The sequence below is a fragment of the Dromaius novaehollandiae genome, chromosome 1 (genome assembly GCF_036370855.1).
Source record: "Dromaius novaehollandiae isolate bDroNov1 chromosome 1, bDroNov1.hap1, whole genome shotgun sequence".
NCBI lineage: Eukaryota > Metazoa > Chordata > Aves > Casuariiformes > Dromaiidae > Dromaius > Dromaius novaehollandiae.
Window position 1 is genome coordinate 114,301,728 of NC_088098.1, and position 17,395 is coordinate 114,319,122.

Below are 17,395 nucleotides of genomic sequence, written 5' to 3' on the forward strand. Positions count from 1 at the left end.
GGGTATCTCAGTGTAGCATGCCACAGACGGCATGATGTAAAGGAGGTCTGATTTCTAGAGACTGCCAAGCAGCCACTTTCTGAACTTCAGTTTCATTTTAAAATCTGCCTGCTCTGGCCCCTGTACTGATGTACGCACAAATAACGGTTAACTCTGAAAATCTTCTCAGGGGCCTTCCTCACTGCCTTGCTCACTGGACCACACTGCCTCACAGCAGTGATATAGAAGGGAGAAGTTTAAATCTGTTACAGCATTTATGAATAAGCAAAACTCCAAAAAGATTTACAGTATATTATTGATACAATCTTTTTCAAAAACTGCATTCATTTTGATGCTTCAGAATCATCGTGCTTCTCTTGAACACACCTCCTTGTGCACACAAGTAGGCACAAATGAATGCGTACACAGAATTAAGATTGCAAATCTATTTTTCACATAGCCTCATGAAATTAAAATTCGTATATATCTGCTTTTTTCATGACACGACTATGCAGGCTTCATGCAGGGTACACGTTCCACCTCGTATCTTATGCTAATACATCTCAGGATGAAAAAGAGAGCAATGTGGATGTGTATGAATGCTTTTCTTTTCAAAAAATAAAAAAGTGGAACCCAAAAGCTCAAAAAGGGGTACAAATGGACAGGCAAGAATAACTACATGATGTTCACCTGACCAAAGACAGTGTTGAAGGGAGTAGCTGGCCACATCATAATGCCAACACCGTACACTCATAAAATTCTTATTTTAGAAAAAGACAAATACTTTGTCGCTAAGCCTAACTCTATCTGCAGGGTAGAATATATAGGGTAAATCACTAAATCCAGGTGAGTCATTGGCAGAATTCCCAGTGACCTTACACAGTGTCAGGGCTTCACTGTTGGGGCTTCAACTGCTCAGCAGACTCCCCAGATACCAGACCCTTCATTTTGAACCTGCTTTGATTTTCTTGATGGTGCTGAGCACCCTCTACTCTCACCCACATAAATGGGAGCCGAGATCCTCAGTTCTTTGAACTTTACTGGCATGCTCAGCTTCTCACAGCAGAGACAGACACTGACGATCATTAATGTCACAACAATTAGTCACTAAATAGCATGATTTTTGAACTTACACTTTTTTGATTAACTATTATTTGTTAAGAAACACCATGAAACATGACTTGCTCGGTACTGCATAGGATAAAATAACCCTGCTCACATAAGGGGAACTTACTGTGTGAAAAACAGACTATGCAAAGAGACCCCAAGAGTGAAAGGAGAGGAAGGGAGAGAAAGAAAGAGAAAAGTGTGTCAATTTATTATTTTCTTCTTCCTCCTTTTTAAAATATGTTATAACAAGAGACACATCAGTTTTTGGAAGCAATTTAAATGAAGTCTGGGATTAGACCATGTCCATGGAAGAAAACGGGCACGGGAACAGAAGACAGAGAGGCATAGTTTGTCCTGGGTTTCTGAAGTAAAGAGCTGGGACACACACAGAAGGAAAAAGATGAGGCTGTGAAATTTCCCTTTGATACTATGGGCAAAGGTAACAATAGAGAAGATATCTAAAGAGAGAAAGAAGGTATTGTAGATATGACCATATTAACAACACTTATAAATGTTATTTGTGAGTGCAGTTTAGACAGATGACAGAGAAGTAGTGTAGAAAAAAGAAAGACTTGAAGAGGTCTGTGACATCAAATAATTTATATTGTAACTGCACAAGACTTGAACATTAATAGCGACTAGCCTGATGGACCTATTTGCCTGAAGTAACTTCATGGCAAAAATAATCCTGATACATATATATTAAAAAAAAACCTCTAAGGCTCCATGACCAGCTATAAAATGTCCACACAGTAAGCATTAAGAAGGGCTGCAACAAATAATGTAGCACATAAAAATAAACAAGGATTCATAATTAAACAGTATGCCATTCAAGGCAGAAGAGTTTTTGTTTCTTATTTTCTATCATACTTTCCAAAAGGACAACCACTCTCCCATACTTGCCTATGGGAGTTCAGTGTCAAAGTATGTGCCTTTCATCATCAAATTCTGGGTGTAGTCTAGTTTCTCAAAGTGAAAACAGGCTCATGTGATTAAACTGTGTGTATGTCTGGGTGCACCTGTCTACCTAATAACTTCTGAACTTGGTGACTAAAATCAGTAAATTTTGAAAGCTGAAAGGACAGACTTCAAAGTCCCCCACCACGAGTTTCATGAAAGCAGGCAGCAAGTAAAGAAATAGATCCCTTGTAGGCCCCACCTATGGGAAATGCTGCAGAGAGACATTCCTGCAGGAGAGACACCACCAAACGGACTGTGGCCTGCTCCTGGCAGAGTGCCTTGACACTTAATAGCTAGCCACAGCTGATTCCCCAGGAAATGGAAATTCAGCCTGCCAGCCTGATCAGTGGCTTATACTGCTCGCCAGTACCCGATGCAAGCCAGCCAGCTGCTCTTGGCTGCTCAGTGCATCGCTTTGGCTGTGGCTGGGCTCCAAACACATCTCGGTCCGTGTCACTATCTACCTTCTTCTGGTTCATGCTGCTGGCCAGTCTTTCCGAGTTTGCTCCAGCTCCCTTTGCTCTTTCTGTTGGGCCCTACCTGCAGTCCCTGACTCCCTGGCTGTCGCATTTTGGCCCCACGCCTCCTTAGTTTCTCATCTTCCCCTCAGATCTGGTATACATTCATGTCATGGATTTGTTGACCCTTGCTCAGGTCCCTAGCCATGTTGTTAGCCTGATCCCAGGCTTCTCTGACCTCTGGGGATGGCTCAGCTCAATCACAGAACTGGTCTTGACTCCACTGACTTCACCCAGTACCAACACTGGGTCTGACAAGTTCATGGCCATGTCTACGTCCATGTCCCATGTTTTGTCTCCCAAGCACCCAGCTCCCATAATCACTCAATTACGTTGTCAGAGTGAGACTAAAAGGGAGTACTAAGTCACGGAGAATGGCTCAGTGTGCTCAAAATTCATTCTGAGAGCAGGTATAGCTTAAGCCAGCAGTTTCAAAAGATTTCTGGAAGATGTTAACATCTGTGTTCTTCTGTTCCACAAGGCACTTGATTTGCAAAACAGAAATTTGCATGAAACAAAACTTCGATAGCTCCAGTCTTTGTGAAACCACCACTCTTTTCTTGTAATAGACCTTCATTTTTGTGATTACCTTATCAGTAATGACAGTGGAGTTGAACTGATATAGGAAGGCAAACACAAGGGAAGGAAATTGATGATATGACCAAAGTCCCTTAAGTTTCTGATTAATTGGCTCAGGCACCTAAGTGAACTACCAATTACAGATTTTATATAAATTATTAAAACAACATGCAGTCTCTTCAATTAATTATTCCATAAGCAATATAAAGTACTCCTTAGGAAAAAAGTTTTCACTACCCAGTTGCAGTGCAGATATGCAAGAAGAACTATCTGCAGTACATTCCAGCCAGCAACAAAAATAAACACAACTCATATGCTGAGATTGTACGGGCTCTGTAATCTTTTTCATGCCAGCAATTAAAGAGCTCTTTCTTAATTAAACACTCATTCTATTTTTGCACAAATCTGCCAACCTATCTCCCTTAACTCATCGCCATGTATTTTACAGGACTCTCACCCACAATTTGTTGGAATTTATTTCGCTTTGTTTCTAAAGAGATGTAAGTTCAATACTGAAATTTATTATGTATCTAAATTCAAAATTTTAGTCCAGACTCTGTTTAATTAAAGAAACACAGCAGATGCAGCAGACCAGTTCTAAACTTACATTTGAGACCTCTATCCTGCCTATATCAGAAAGATGCCAATTTTCAGGGAACTAAGTGAAAAACGAACCACAAAAGTCAATTCAAAATAATCTGGGGTTTCCACCCCAATTGTACATACCTTCATTTTCAGTATTGGCTGGAACAGAATCAACACCAAAGGGATGCCACGGCTGAAGGTCATCTAGGCTGAACTCTCCATCCACTGGAAGAAGTTCAACTGTGGTCTTAGTTTCAGTTAATGAAGGCATGAGAGCATCATTTCCATAGCTGATTCTGGGTTCACTGATCATATTGGCCAAAACATCATCAGAGTAGTTTTGCTCTTTTTGAAGCAATTCATCTGCAAGGAAACGAACACAGAAACTAGCTAAAAGAGCTTGTGGTTTTGAGGACCCCTTTCCAGTGGCAAGAAATTTACCATTCAGACATTCTATTTTTTAAGAAAAAGAAAAATGTAGAGATTTGGGATAGTCAAAGTTCTGTTATGAGCACTGTTGCTAAAGCAGTAAAGCATTTTTTTTGAAATATCAACCAGAAATTTTCGATACTGTTTTCTACCCACATATCACCACAGATTACAGGTCTTTGCTTTATGAGTCCCCGGATTTTTCACAACCACTTTTAAAGGAAGCACAAATAATTCCCAAAATATTGCTGTAAGTTAACACTGCAAGTTAACCATGGCACTTACTGTATGAAATTGGGCTTACTATAACAAACTGAATTTGAAGAAACATTTGCTCTCTTAACATATATACCTTAGCCAAAATAGTGAAGTAGTTCTTTTCCAACAATCTTAAGTGGTAAGCATCTGTGATATAAGTATGTAGTATTAACCTCAATTCAGGTTTATACAACAGGCTGAATAAAACAGCTAGACAAAATATTACATTAAATTATCTGCAAAACATTTTACAAGCAACTAGGACCTAAAGCTGTGCAATATTACGTAGTCTTTTTTTTTTTTTTTTGGACTAGAACAAGGCAAGAGTAATAAAAGCATTTTTCAACTTTGTCAGGTATATGGGACATACTGTCCAATTCAGCATTAAAAATAAGCTAGGAGATTGTGTGCTTTATTACTGCAACTCCCCATGACAAAAGTTCCTCCACTCTTGATCTCCCTCTTTGCTAATATTTTTTCTTGGTAGAGGCAATGCATTATCTGCCTGTAACTTTGAGGGAACCTGGCACACCAGGGTACCTTCAAGTAAGCAAGCAATTGCAACGAAGAAGCTGGCAAAGAATTGCTAATAAAGTGCTTAGGTACTTAGTACTCAGGCTTGACAGTGCTAAACACTTTAGACTCAAGACTGTAAAGATTATGCTACTGAGTGCAACTGCTTGCACACATACATGTGTGTGTGCAAGCACACACCAGCTGATGATACAAAAGCTTTCACTTTTCATTCTTCTTCGGCCAGAAAACTGGCTTCTTTTTTCACCTCATTAATGACCTACTGACTGTCACTGCATTGTACCTCCATCCAAAACCTGCAGCAATTCAGGGTCAGGAAACCCCATGCTGCTGCTAGACCCTTTGTGCAACTCTGTGCCACTCACTTATTTTCCTGAACCTACGCTTCCAAACCTACCAGCTTTGAGGCTTCCTAGTTCTTGTGAAGGGTAGCTCTTACCTCAAGGATAGCGAGGTCCAGTCCCACCAAAATATTCTAACCCTGAGTAACATCTTTGAGTCTCATTTCCCTCCTGAGCTTACCACGGCAGCACACACGCTAACATCCAGCCCGACACCATAGCACAGCACCCTGGAAGTACCCCACACCTGCGCAGCGGCCCTCAGAGAGGATCCACCCCAGCTGAGAAGCACTGGAGCTGGCTCTGCTTCAATGCCTTCATCAACGAGGATGAATTACGGCTCTGCTCTGCAGCAGGTCTCTTAAAGACCATCTCTTAGGTAAGTTAACGTGGCTCTGTGCTGCCCTATCACTACACTGAAGCCAGTACATCAAAACAAAACAAAAAGTTACTACCCCAGCCCTGAGGCCAATATGACATGGAGGTCGCAAATCTTGTCAAATGATGTCTAAAACCAGCCTTTCCTGTTTAAATAGTACTTGCATTAGTAGACAGCAAGCCAATTTCACTGTTAATATGTATAGAAAAGTCAATTCTGTCATTTAATTTGTTCATTAAAATGACTTACCAGGAGAGCATAGAAAGCCTGTGTAATACTGAATTGTTTTTCCCTTTGTATTTGTTTTATTGAAAACAGTATTATTTTATAAGATACATAATAAATCTTTACCACAGGAGGCAAGCTCAATTTTTTTCTCCCCAGTGAACTTGCATTAATCCTTTATCAAATTAAAGTGTCTCCTTATAGCAGAGGAGAGACAGCCAAAGCAACTCAATATTCTGAGCAGACATTGTATCGCATTACAGATGTTAATTCTCATTAGGTACAGAAGACAAGACTTCACAAAAAGGAGCAGAATATTAGTGGCCTGAGTAAGAAGGCTGGTTTCTGAAGTGCCAGCTGCCTAGCAGGTAGTCACAGATGACAACATCCAAATATGCTATGATAAAAATCTGAATACGTTATGATAAGAAGTCAACATAAATCACAGGAAAGTGATTATCACAGAACCACTAAGCATCCTGATACCTGAAAGTCTTTCCAACGCAGGAACCAAAAGAGTTTTGGAGTGCAATTCCCCTCTTTCCTGCCATCCCCCCAGTCCCTGAAGACTGTGTGGTGGCCTGGGGCAGACCACTGTGGCTGCGGCACAGAGCCGCGCTGAGGATGCTGTGCCCTCATGCCAACCAACTCCCCACAACCACCAGGGATTCCCTGCCCACCCTCGCCCTGTTCGCGCACGGTGTTACCTGCGGGATGGCTCCGGCCCCTTGGAAAGGGCCAAGCGCTGCTGCCTAGGGACAGAGGAAGAACGGGCCCATCCTTTTGAGGGTGAGGAGAGCCCGGGGCCGGCATGGCGCTGGGGAGGAAGGCGAGCGCCGTGGGGAGGAAGGCGAAGGCAGCATGAGGCAGGCACGGCTGAGCCCACCAGGCTGACAGAGAAGGGCACAAGACTAACATCATGGTACCGTGGTTATATCAAAATTATTAGATGCTGGGGAGGACGCGTACATAGAGATGCTCGATACCACCAAACGGAGGATGCCGCCACCAGGACTTGCAGGTCCCTTTGTTTCCCTGCTCAGCTGCTGTGCACAACACAGACATTAACTGACCCGCACAATAGCTCAAGCGAGGCAGGCACGTATTACAATGAGCAGATTATGATCACATCCATTTTACAAGAGGGGAAACAATGGCCAAAGTGAATCAGCCCATCTGACGCAATGAATCAGAAACTGAACTGCAGTGAGACATTACAAGCTCCTGGCTGAGAAATTGTGCTCAAGCCCATCAGTTCAAGGCATCTCTGTCTGCACCGAGCAAATGATCTGCAAACAATTGCTCCAACCTGAGAACTGCTAAAAAAGTTTGCTCTACGATTTTTGGTTATTGATACTAGCTGGCAAATTCCAAGGTCAAATTTTCAGTGTTGATTTCGTTCAGAGTATTGTTAGCTACTTGAATCATTATTTACACTAATGGAAAGCCATACAACCTCTCTGTTACTCATCAATTGAGTATTCCCTCGATTTATCACAGTTGCCAATTCAATCCCCCCACCCTGCAAAAGACAATTCTCTAAATAAGCAGGGAGTACAGCTGGAGGCCAGCATGTGCATTTAAAACTATTTCAGGGATTTTCTTTGTCTGGCAAATGTCTTCATTATAAGCGGCTGAAAATAGATAGATTCTAGGCTGCTCTTCAAAATTTCATCTCATACCAAACTAACAGGCCAAAAACCCTATGACAATTTTCCCATAATAGACTTGCCTCTCTGTTGTTATTGCTTGGCTCATTATATCCTTGTAACATGCTGCAAGTGCTGCCATCAAGAAGAATAAGGAGTATCTTTAAACTTCTTCTCATTTTGACAGTGTGTGTTCAAAAGTAACCATGACCTTGGGAATAACCCACATTCAGTTTGTACCACAGATCTCCCAGCAGCTCTGGATTTGGCGTGCGGGTGCACAACTACTTTACAAACAGGTCATCAGGCTTACAACAAGTCCTCCTTCAGGTACCCAAACCCTTTCTTTCTCAGGACGAGAAGCTCACTTCTACGATTTTACTAAAACGTTTTTCAGATTTATCATCATCATCTCCAAGGAATTTTCATTCATCTTTTGTCTTACTGTGGGCATTTCCCCACAGTTTATCACTACTGAACAAAACATAGAAATATTGAAGAAAAGCAGGTTCAGGAAAGTAGACAGAAGGGTAATACCAGTACCAACTCCTTTCAGACTACTATCTCTGTGGCAAAGAGACATATGGAGCAGAAAGCAAAGGAGGAGCAGAGGAAGAGAATGCAAATCTGCTACAAAAGCTTCTGGTGGACCCTTGACTGCTAAGAGCAGTTCAGCTACAGTGCCTGTAGACCACATACTGGCAAACACGTTGTGACAAATCCTATTCAAAGTGATGGAGTCTTAGAAGGGCAAAAACTATGTTATTTTGTAACTATCTGCTTTATATTGGCATACAACATTGGCAGGGAGTCTAGCATGCTTACCCCAATACTTAACTGATACAGCTATAATAGTAGATGTTTAAAAACAGAACAGTTTTACTTGCTGTTCTGGAATGCCAGCAATCCATTAGCTATCTTTCAAATCATCATTTTTATTTAGTGTAATAGTTCATTATTTAAAATTTCCAAAACTAATTATAATATCTAAGTTTAGGAGTTTGTTGTGTTTTCTTTCTAAGGAGCCTATCTACCAGATGAAAAGCTCTGCTATCCCTATCCTGTGCAGGATTCTTGAAATTACTTAAAAAGCAGCTTTAAAATTAGGAGTTATGATTTTTAGAAGTTCTATAAATCAATGGCACATTTTTCTTTAATTTAAAGGTCTTATACACAATTAGGAAACAAAATGCACCCAAAATAACTCTTCTACGTAGTAGTTAAGACACCATCAAATTACATGACATAGTTTAATCTCATCACCAAACCTCCTTTCTAAAACCACATCTACATGATAGAATATACACTGATTTAACAAAACAGGTTTGGGAACCAATTCAAATGAACTGTTACAAATGCAGACAGTCTTATTGCCTCATAGTGATTATCTTATCAGTCACCATTCAGTCTGAACTGAACACATTTTTCCCAAAGTTGAGGTTGCTTTTGAGCAAAATGACAAATTAAAAAGTGTCAGCAACCTCCTTATTCTTCTCGAAGGCAGAACTTGCAGAGAGGCTGAGTCATAGTGATTGCTTCATTTGCACGTGCACACAGATTAGCTTATACCAGTTTGAAGGCAGTTTAAATCACACAAATGTTTTATGTTACAATTAAGTTTTGCTAAGAACATCTACACAATAGTTTCTTACAGTACACCTGGCAAATAGTAACGTTAGGCACAGTAACCCCCCTGCTTTCAGATGTATGCCTATCTTACAGGCTAAATCAGTATGCAGTGGTTTTATAATCTTCGATAGCAGCACGCATGCAAAGGAGATGCGCTCATGTAACGCAGTCAGGTTTTCAGTAAATTTGAATGGCTACATCTTGGCAGCTGTATGAGTCACCCCCCCACCCCCCCAAACTGGTAAATATATTAAAAAAAGGCCTCCCTAATGGCTTTGCCTTGGTGAATGAAGTAAGCTTTAAAACAAACAAACAAACCACCCCCCCTCACACATTATTTTCCGATATATCTGCCTCTATATTAGGGCTCATATACATCGTATAAATTTTATATATAAAATACATATTTTATATATAAGTATATAAAATATATAATATAAAATACACTATACATAAATTTTATATATAAAATAAAATTTATATCATATATAAAATGACAGTATTATCTCTAACCAATAGTCATACTAGTTTTACTTCCACAAACTTGGTGCAAATAAATACATGTGTTTCACATTCAGAAAGACCATGTATTTCTGCATAAGTTATTTCCACTAACATGTTTTGTAAGTAACGGTTTGTGTAGAAAAATCCAGAATACTAAGTGTTAGCATTGCAGGTAAAGATTCTAAAGAAGGTGACTTTTTCTGGTTCAAAGTGCTTTCCACACCTGTGATCAATGCAAATTCTAGAAAGTCAGGAAGGTAGGTTAAGTCACTTGTATATCCTGTGGGTTTCACATGCATAACTTTTTACACCAAATGATATTTTCTCCTCTGAGGCGAAAGAAAGAAATATGCCAGAAAATACACAGGGAATTTCCTCCGGCCCCTGCCCAAGTCAGAGGAAATTGTAAATGTGATCTTAAATTTAATCTCATTGAATTCTGCATCTAAGCAAAAAGGGTTAAGCTCTACTCAATTTCAAACGTACACTTTATAAAATCAATTTCTAAGGTGTTTTGCTGCATTAAGTATTAGAAGATTATAATGTCACATACTACTATGTGTCATCATTATAACATTATCAAGGTACAAAATACAATTATGTTGTATTCAGCGATGAACTAATTCATTTTTACAGCCTAACTCAAACACAATTTGGAGAGCAACTCTGATGAGAACTTTATTGGAAGTGACCTGCCTCCAGGAAGGTGCGAGATCGGCTTTGCTGCCTGCATGCTTTGAAGATGGTGATAAAAGAGCCATCTAGATCATCACTGTGTAATATTGGAAATGAGCCCAACCTGCAACATTCAGATTCGTAGTGGCAGAGAAATGCGATCAACTCATCAGAGCTAAGCTTCTTCCCATCTCATTGTTAGCCTGTGCTATTACACCATAGGTCTGCTAATTCGGAAGCTTTTATGGTGCAGTATGTCTCTCTCAGTGTGGAGGCGAGACTTAAAGAGCAAGAACCATGGGAAAATAATATTTCATAGTTCTTTTTTTCTTTCCTTAAGGGACATCACCACTAGGGCAAGAGTAAGCAGCAGCTTGGCAGACTTCAGAGATTTTTTACGCTAATGAAAATCTTGTTCGATAAGACTTCAACACTTTTGTTTTTTTCAAGTTTTAGGAAAATGAGCATTTAAGGTATAATAAAATAGCAAACTTAATTAATTTTTCCTAGAAATAAGATAACAACAACCACCATCTAGCCTTAGCTAATACCCTACAGGCTTTGAAACAAAGCTTTGAAAGAAATGCACCTCTGAACTTCAGAGCAGCTGTAATACTTGGAACCATATTAAAAGTGAACATCCTTCTAATACATAAAAATAGAAAAATAGCACAACTTTATCATCACTTTTGCCTGTTTTCAGCATATGTGGATTTCAGTGCTTCCCAAACCCAGTCATAAGAATGACCCAAACCATTCTTCTCCTGTAAGCAGGTGCATTTAATAGTCTTCCAGGTGCATTTAATACTCTTCCAGGTGCATTTGCCTTGCAGACAGTATTTGACTTACATTATAGGAAAACAAACAAGTTCAACTTACATACGGTGTGACTGTCCTTTTGCAGGTGGGCTACGTAAAAATTATCCTGGTAGTGAGCAGTATTCAAAGCATGAGAAAGCTTGGAAGACCCATTTCAGTAATACACAGTTACATGCTTGTTTTATTACCACCTAATGATTAAATTCCACATGACCTTGGTGCTTTTTTCATTCAGGATGGACTTCGATGCCAATTTAGTTTTGTATGTGGCTATGAAATTTCAAAAAGCTTTGAGCAGAGGTTCATGAGAATTTCCAAGACACATCATCAAGGAAGAACCAGCATCACTCATCTCCCATTTTTTACAGAGCCTGCTATAAACTCAGCTCAGGGTCTTGGAATCTTGCCTACTTTGTAAGAAAGCTGCTATGATATTCTTCACCTTAAATGAAAGAATACTATAATTACTACAAACTCTTAGCTATCTAACAGCTAAATACATTAGTTATGAGCTAAAATTAAATATAAATATATGGTAATAGATGTGTGCACATATATAATTTATTTAATACTTAACAGCCAGTCATCTAGTTAATGATTGTATTTTCCCGTTAGTTAAAAGCAGAGAGTATTAAAGGAAGCTTGTGGGATAAAACAAGTCTAAAACCAGAAGCCTGTGTTATCTTTGAAGAAAGTTACTAAACAAAAATGAAAGACCCTTCTCTTCTTTTCTTCAAGGTTCAAGGTTTCAAGAGTTTTTTTGCCCATCTCCACTGTCTCCTCCTCTCCCTCTCATCCCCTCCTCATTACTTGGTTAAATTAATAATACTGTATCAGAAATACAATTCACCATTCACAGCCTCAAAAGCTCTGGATTAAAAGGCTGAAAAATCCTGCTTCCATGCATTGCCATCCCTTTGGGTAAAAATTCTGAATGAAATGTGGTTATTTGTAGAGTGAGAGCAACTTTTTCAACTTTAGGATCTCTAAGTTCTAGACATATTCCCTTTGCCCCCAAAGCAAAGTTTAGTAAGATAGAAGGGGAAGCAGCAACCCCCTCCCCAACATGGCACTGTGAGAGACTATTACAAGTGCAAACTTATATATATATTCTTGGAGCAAAGAAAACCATTCACCTAAGTCAGTTATCACTTACAGCTGCTGGGGATCGACTACAGATTTTAACAGAAGAGATACTAGGTTCTGTTTTTCTCCAGTACAGTGCCAATTGTGGAAAAGAAGATTCAAATTAAACAGTATTTACATAACAGTAAAACCACTCGAGCAAAAGAGAGGTAATTTAGTTGTCAACTGCAGCTAAAAGATTTTTTACTTTACTGCAATTTAAATACTGACATCTCTTCTTTCTCCTTTCCAATCATAAAATACTTTCTCTCCTTTACTGGGTGTCCAATATAACTACAGTGCTTCTGAGACAATGACCTGCTCTACATAACTGAAACTGTTCTTCCCGAAATACTCAGCTTCCTCAAACCTTGAAGTTTATATTACTTAAGAGACGTATTCTAAGCCTGGGACAAAATGTTCACAGTTTTTTCATTGCGCAAGAATTTATTCATACCCCAGATGCTTGGGGGAAGGGGACTAGCCTGAAATATTGCCAAAAAATCTCCAGAACATTCTTCTAGGTAAGACTGAGCAATAAAATCCTCAGTTTCTGCTTCGATGGGAAGAGTTGTTAAAAAGAGAGAGAGAGAGAGAGAGACAGACAGACACACACACACACCCCTCATTAAAAAAACCCTTCAGCTACCGCCCTGATGGTGATGCTATAAGCATACTGTACTGTCCATCGCCTATTGAAAAAGTGCAACTTCTTCAGGACAGTAAGTTCCTCTTCAGGAAGAAGATGGCAACCTAGCACCAGCCTAAGGAAAGAAGTATTAAAAAAATGCTTGGGGAAAAATACTGAATTGTAACTCTATACTGTAATCAGAAACAAACCCTGTATGTCATCATTCCAATCCACACAGAGCACTGTGTTAAAAACCTGAAGTTTAAATTTAACTCTATATTTAACTCCAAGTGAATATACCACTAAATCCTTCATAGTAGGTGGAAAAGTCTAAATTAAAACACATAAACACCCCCCACCAAATCCCCATTGCCTTTTCTGTAAGATTAATAGGCATTCTTTATTATTCTCTGTCAATCGTATGAGAGGTGGGAAAAAGCCATGTAAATCTTCATCCTAGATAAGCAGGTTATTAGTCTTAAACCTGAAACTGCCCTACAAAAAAGCATTTAGAAAAAATTCTTCAAAACTTCTATGGAATTTTATTGTCTCATTTTCTATACTGATAAAAATGATCAGAGTTACTTGCTGACCTTATAATACACAGTAAAATCTAAAACCGCACCAGAACTTAAAAGTCTTTCTGTTTCCAACACCTGAAAGAAGTCAGTTACTCATCATTTTCTAAAAATATTTCTGAAGGTCAAAGTGTAAATCCCACATGATTTTTGACATGTACTGAACTCTGAGGCAGCTAGGGAACGATTTTTATTATTTAGGGAACAATTAGGGAGTATTTCGGGAACTAAAGAATTCACAAATATATATACATACACATATATATAAAAATACGAAAATTTACAAGTTTTAATTTATTGCACCTGATTCCCCTCATCACAGAACTGCATTTTATATTTGACTCACTTGTACTAATTTAAATCAGAATTCACCAAAACTGAACTCCGCAGCATTGGTTTCAGACAAAATACATTTTGGCTATTTATTAACTGCAGCTTTAGCACTTGACAAGCCAAATGTATCCTGGGTTATCTGAGTATTCTAGAGACACGTTCATTATGTATAGCAAAAATATACATTAAGAGGTACATGTCCTATTTCGATGGCTTCTTTGCCACTTTTCATATACATGATTTAATAGCAGGGAGCAGAACAGTGAAAGGACTGAAACCCCCACCTAGCTAGCACTATTCAAGAAAATATATTTTTCAATTAAATTGGGCATATGAGAATCCCACAGTGGGAAAAAGCTGTGCTGCTGAAAAATTGCTTCATTTGTAACCCCATGTGCATGGGAACTGTTAGGAGATTATTGCAACATTTCCATCAATCCAGCTATTCTGTAAAATCATACATCCTCAGTAATTCTTTTCCTTCTTTATCCTTATAATAAGAACATGTCTAGCAAGAATAGAGCAGATACTCTTGACCGTAATAAGCACCTAAGCATTTTCATGGAGCCCACTTGAACAGCAAGTTATGCCTGAGTAAAACAAAACTTAGCACATCATTGGCATGAGAGGCCCGCTCTGCCCTGCACCTCAGGATGCCCGACCAGTTACACACTTCCGACTTCAGTGTTTAAATTCCTCTGGATGAGAAGTCCAGAGGCTTGTTCTGGGAGCAACGATTGCAGCGCTAGCTCTATAAACCGCATATTGAGCGCGCGTGGCTTGTGCTGACAGCCTGGGACTGATGCTCGGTGGACAAGTAACAGTTTGCTAGTGCAGGAAAATGGGTGCCCAACTCTAAGAACATTAGTTTGTTTCTTTTACAATCTAACATTTCCTATTAGGAATTTAATCTTGGACCGAATTATGCAGAATGACAAAATTGTTTTTCTACTTCAGGTAATTATGAAAGAAAACCCATCATTCAACAGCTGCTATGAACTGGAAGCTGCTGTTGCATTGCTTATACACCCACAATTTTGGGCTCCTTTGGTGCTCATGGATACTGACATCAGGAACTTGATTTAAGACAGCATGCAGAGGAGTTTGGCTGAGGTGTCCCCGTCCCCATTAACTGGCAAAGGTTGGGGCAGAAGAGCACAAGGGAGCTTTAGAGTTTCCCCAAACCATTCCTTTTTGGCTTAACTGTGGGCCCTCTGCATCAAGCATCTCAAATACACCTTTCACCTGCTTTAGACACACACATTTCTAAATAAAGGTACACATATATTCAGTGCATCAAAACACCCTCTGTAACAAAAAGTAATGGAATTTCCATAAGTGGGTAATATTTCACTGAACGAGTGCCTCTCCACCAGATTGAAAGCTACACGCTCACAGAAAGTCAAGCTCTTCTAAGCTAACCGTCCTTCAGAGCATATTTGCAAGCTGGAGAACTTCAAGATTTTTTCAGACTTTTCTTATTCATCCAATAAAAGAGCGACATTTTAAATTTGGCACAAGATAAGCTAGCTCATTAATTCCTTAAGTATAGTGGCAGAAGCAATTACTAGGGACCACAGAAGAGAGAGGCTGAGAGAAGCCATACTGCTGCACTGAACAGTAAAATCTGACTTTAAAAAAAGGCACCAGCTTAAGGCCATGTGAGAAAAATTTCAGTACCACCATGTATTTAATCTGTATCCTCTCCAAAACAAGTGCTCCAGCTTCTCTTTTTACTTACATCAAAGAAAGAATTGAGTAGCAAATCAAATCAAACACATTTATGAACATATCTGTAACTGTGAAATCATCATGAACTACAGTGCTTTTTAAAACAAAACACATCCAATGTATTGATTTAAAATAATATATGTTCAACACTTCCATACAATTGTAAACCCTCTACCAAGAGAAGCAACGGTGTCCAAGGCACAATTCCTCAGCCTCTTGTCTGAAAGACATCAGAAAATGGCATGTGAAATGACTGGAAAGTTAGAACCAAAGTCCTAATCAAATCCACACTTTTCCATGTGTACAATCAAGCAAGGAAAAACAGGAAAGAATACTATCAGCTGACAATTATTCAAAGTTTAGTGCGGTCTCCAGGGTGCAAATCCATTGTGCACAAGCTCCTCCACACTCCTCCAAAATGGTATATTAAAAAAAAAGCGGTGAAATGGACACAGTAGCAGACTAAACCTGTTGCCACTGTGATTCCAGCATTTCCTCCCATTCATAAAATTCCTGTGGGGCTTGCAGCAGAGATGATGATTTCCTATTTAAGGAGTAGCACATATGAAAAAATACTTGGGCTCGAGTAACAGAACTAGAAAGGGTACAGAATAGACACTTCAAGTAAGACCTACTGATGCAGGAGAGAGTTCTCTCCAGCTATTAGCTCCTATTGAAAATTGAGCTTCTAATTTCTCCTGCTAAAAGATGCACTATTCAGAATGAAACATTTAAATACTCACTGGAATAGTGGATGTCCAGCATATTAATACTTTATTTATAATCAACAAGTCAATAATTACTATCAGAAGTTCCTGGTTTCCAATTCTAGCACTTGGAACCGCTAGACCAGATTTCCTCAAAGGTGCAAATGAAACAGAACTATGTTTTTCAAACCAAAAGAAAAATATTCTCATAACAAATTTTGGGAGATCTTTTAATTCTGATCAATTTTCTGAAAGTAGATGAAAGGAAAGATGTCCCACATCTTTTCCTGATTAAAAAGACATGCAAAGCCATTCCTCCCTATCATAGTATCTGCAGATCTGCAGGAAGCTTGTAAGAACAAGCCTTTCTTGCCTAAAATCATGTTCACAATATTTATGAGATTAAAAAAGGGCTTGTGCACACAAAAATCAGGATTCATATCTTTCCTGAAGAACAGTAGTACTCATGGCAAGATACAATAGACCATTTAGCTACAAAAGATGGGGAGGATATAGTATGCTAGTAATGAAAGCATTTGAGAACGTCAATGTCAGTGAAGTGTATTTATATCTATTTTAATCATCTACTATTCTCTGCCCAATTTTCTATGACAGTCAAATAATCTGGACAGAAAATAAGAGATGCTTGGAAGAGGAAAATGTTGCATCTATTTCTAAGACTTTTTTTTTTTTCCTTTTCTAATGTGCAACAAAAGATTTTTTTACTAGCACACAGAGCTGAGCCTCCAACCTAGAGAAATAACTGAGATTCCTCACCTCTTGGAAGCTGCCTAATGGTGTGTAGAATTTACAAAGCCTGCAGCAAGATGTAACTGTCATTCCAGCTGCCAACCACCTTTGCCTATTAAAATATAGTAGAGTAAGGGATGACATTGTTTGATCCCCGTTAAAAACCAAATATATCACTTTGCTCCAACAAATAGCTCCATTGTATCTTATGGTGGTATTTAAATTAGAAGGGAAGCACTTCATACAGAAGACAAAATGAACAAACCGATGGCACAGTAAACACTGTAAGCCTATGATGATATAAAAAAACCTTAAAAAAAAAAGCTGAAGTATATATAAACTAGCCAAATACTATCAAAAGCAATGC

General features: G+C 39.0%; 1 protein-coding gene across 4 annotated transcripts in view; it reads right to left on the reverse strand.

Moving 5' to 3' along the window:
- The window catches only part of APP (amyloid beta precursor protein), a 232,963-nt gene that overhangs the window by 24,904 nt on the left and 190,664 nt on the right, over window positions 1-17,395 (reverse strand). For all 4 annotated transcript variants that reach the window (XM_064523722.1, XM_064523718.1, XM_064523713.1 and 1 more), the window contains one exon: window positions 3,873-4,094. In XM_064523722.1, coding sequence (XP_064379792.1) covers window positions 3,873-4,094 — 222 coding nt within the window. The remainder of the gene's footprint in view (window positions 1-3,872; window positions 4,095-17,395) is intronic.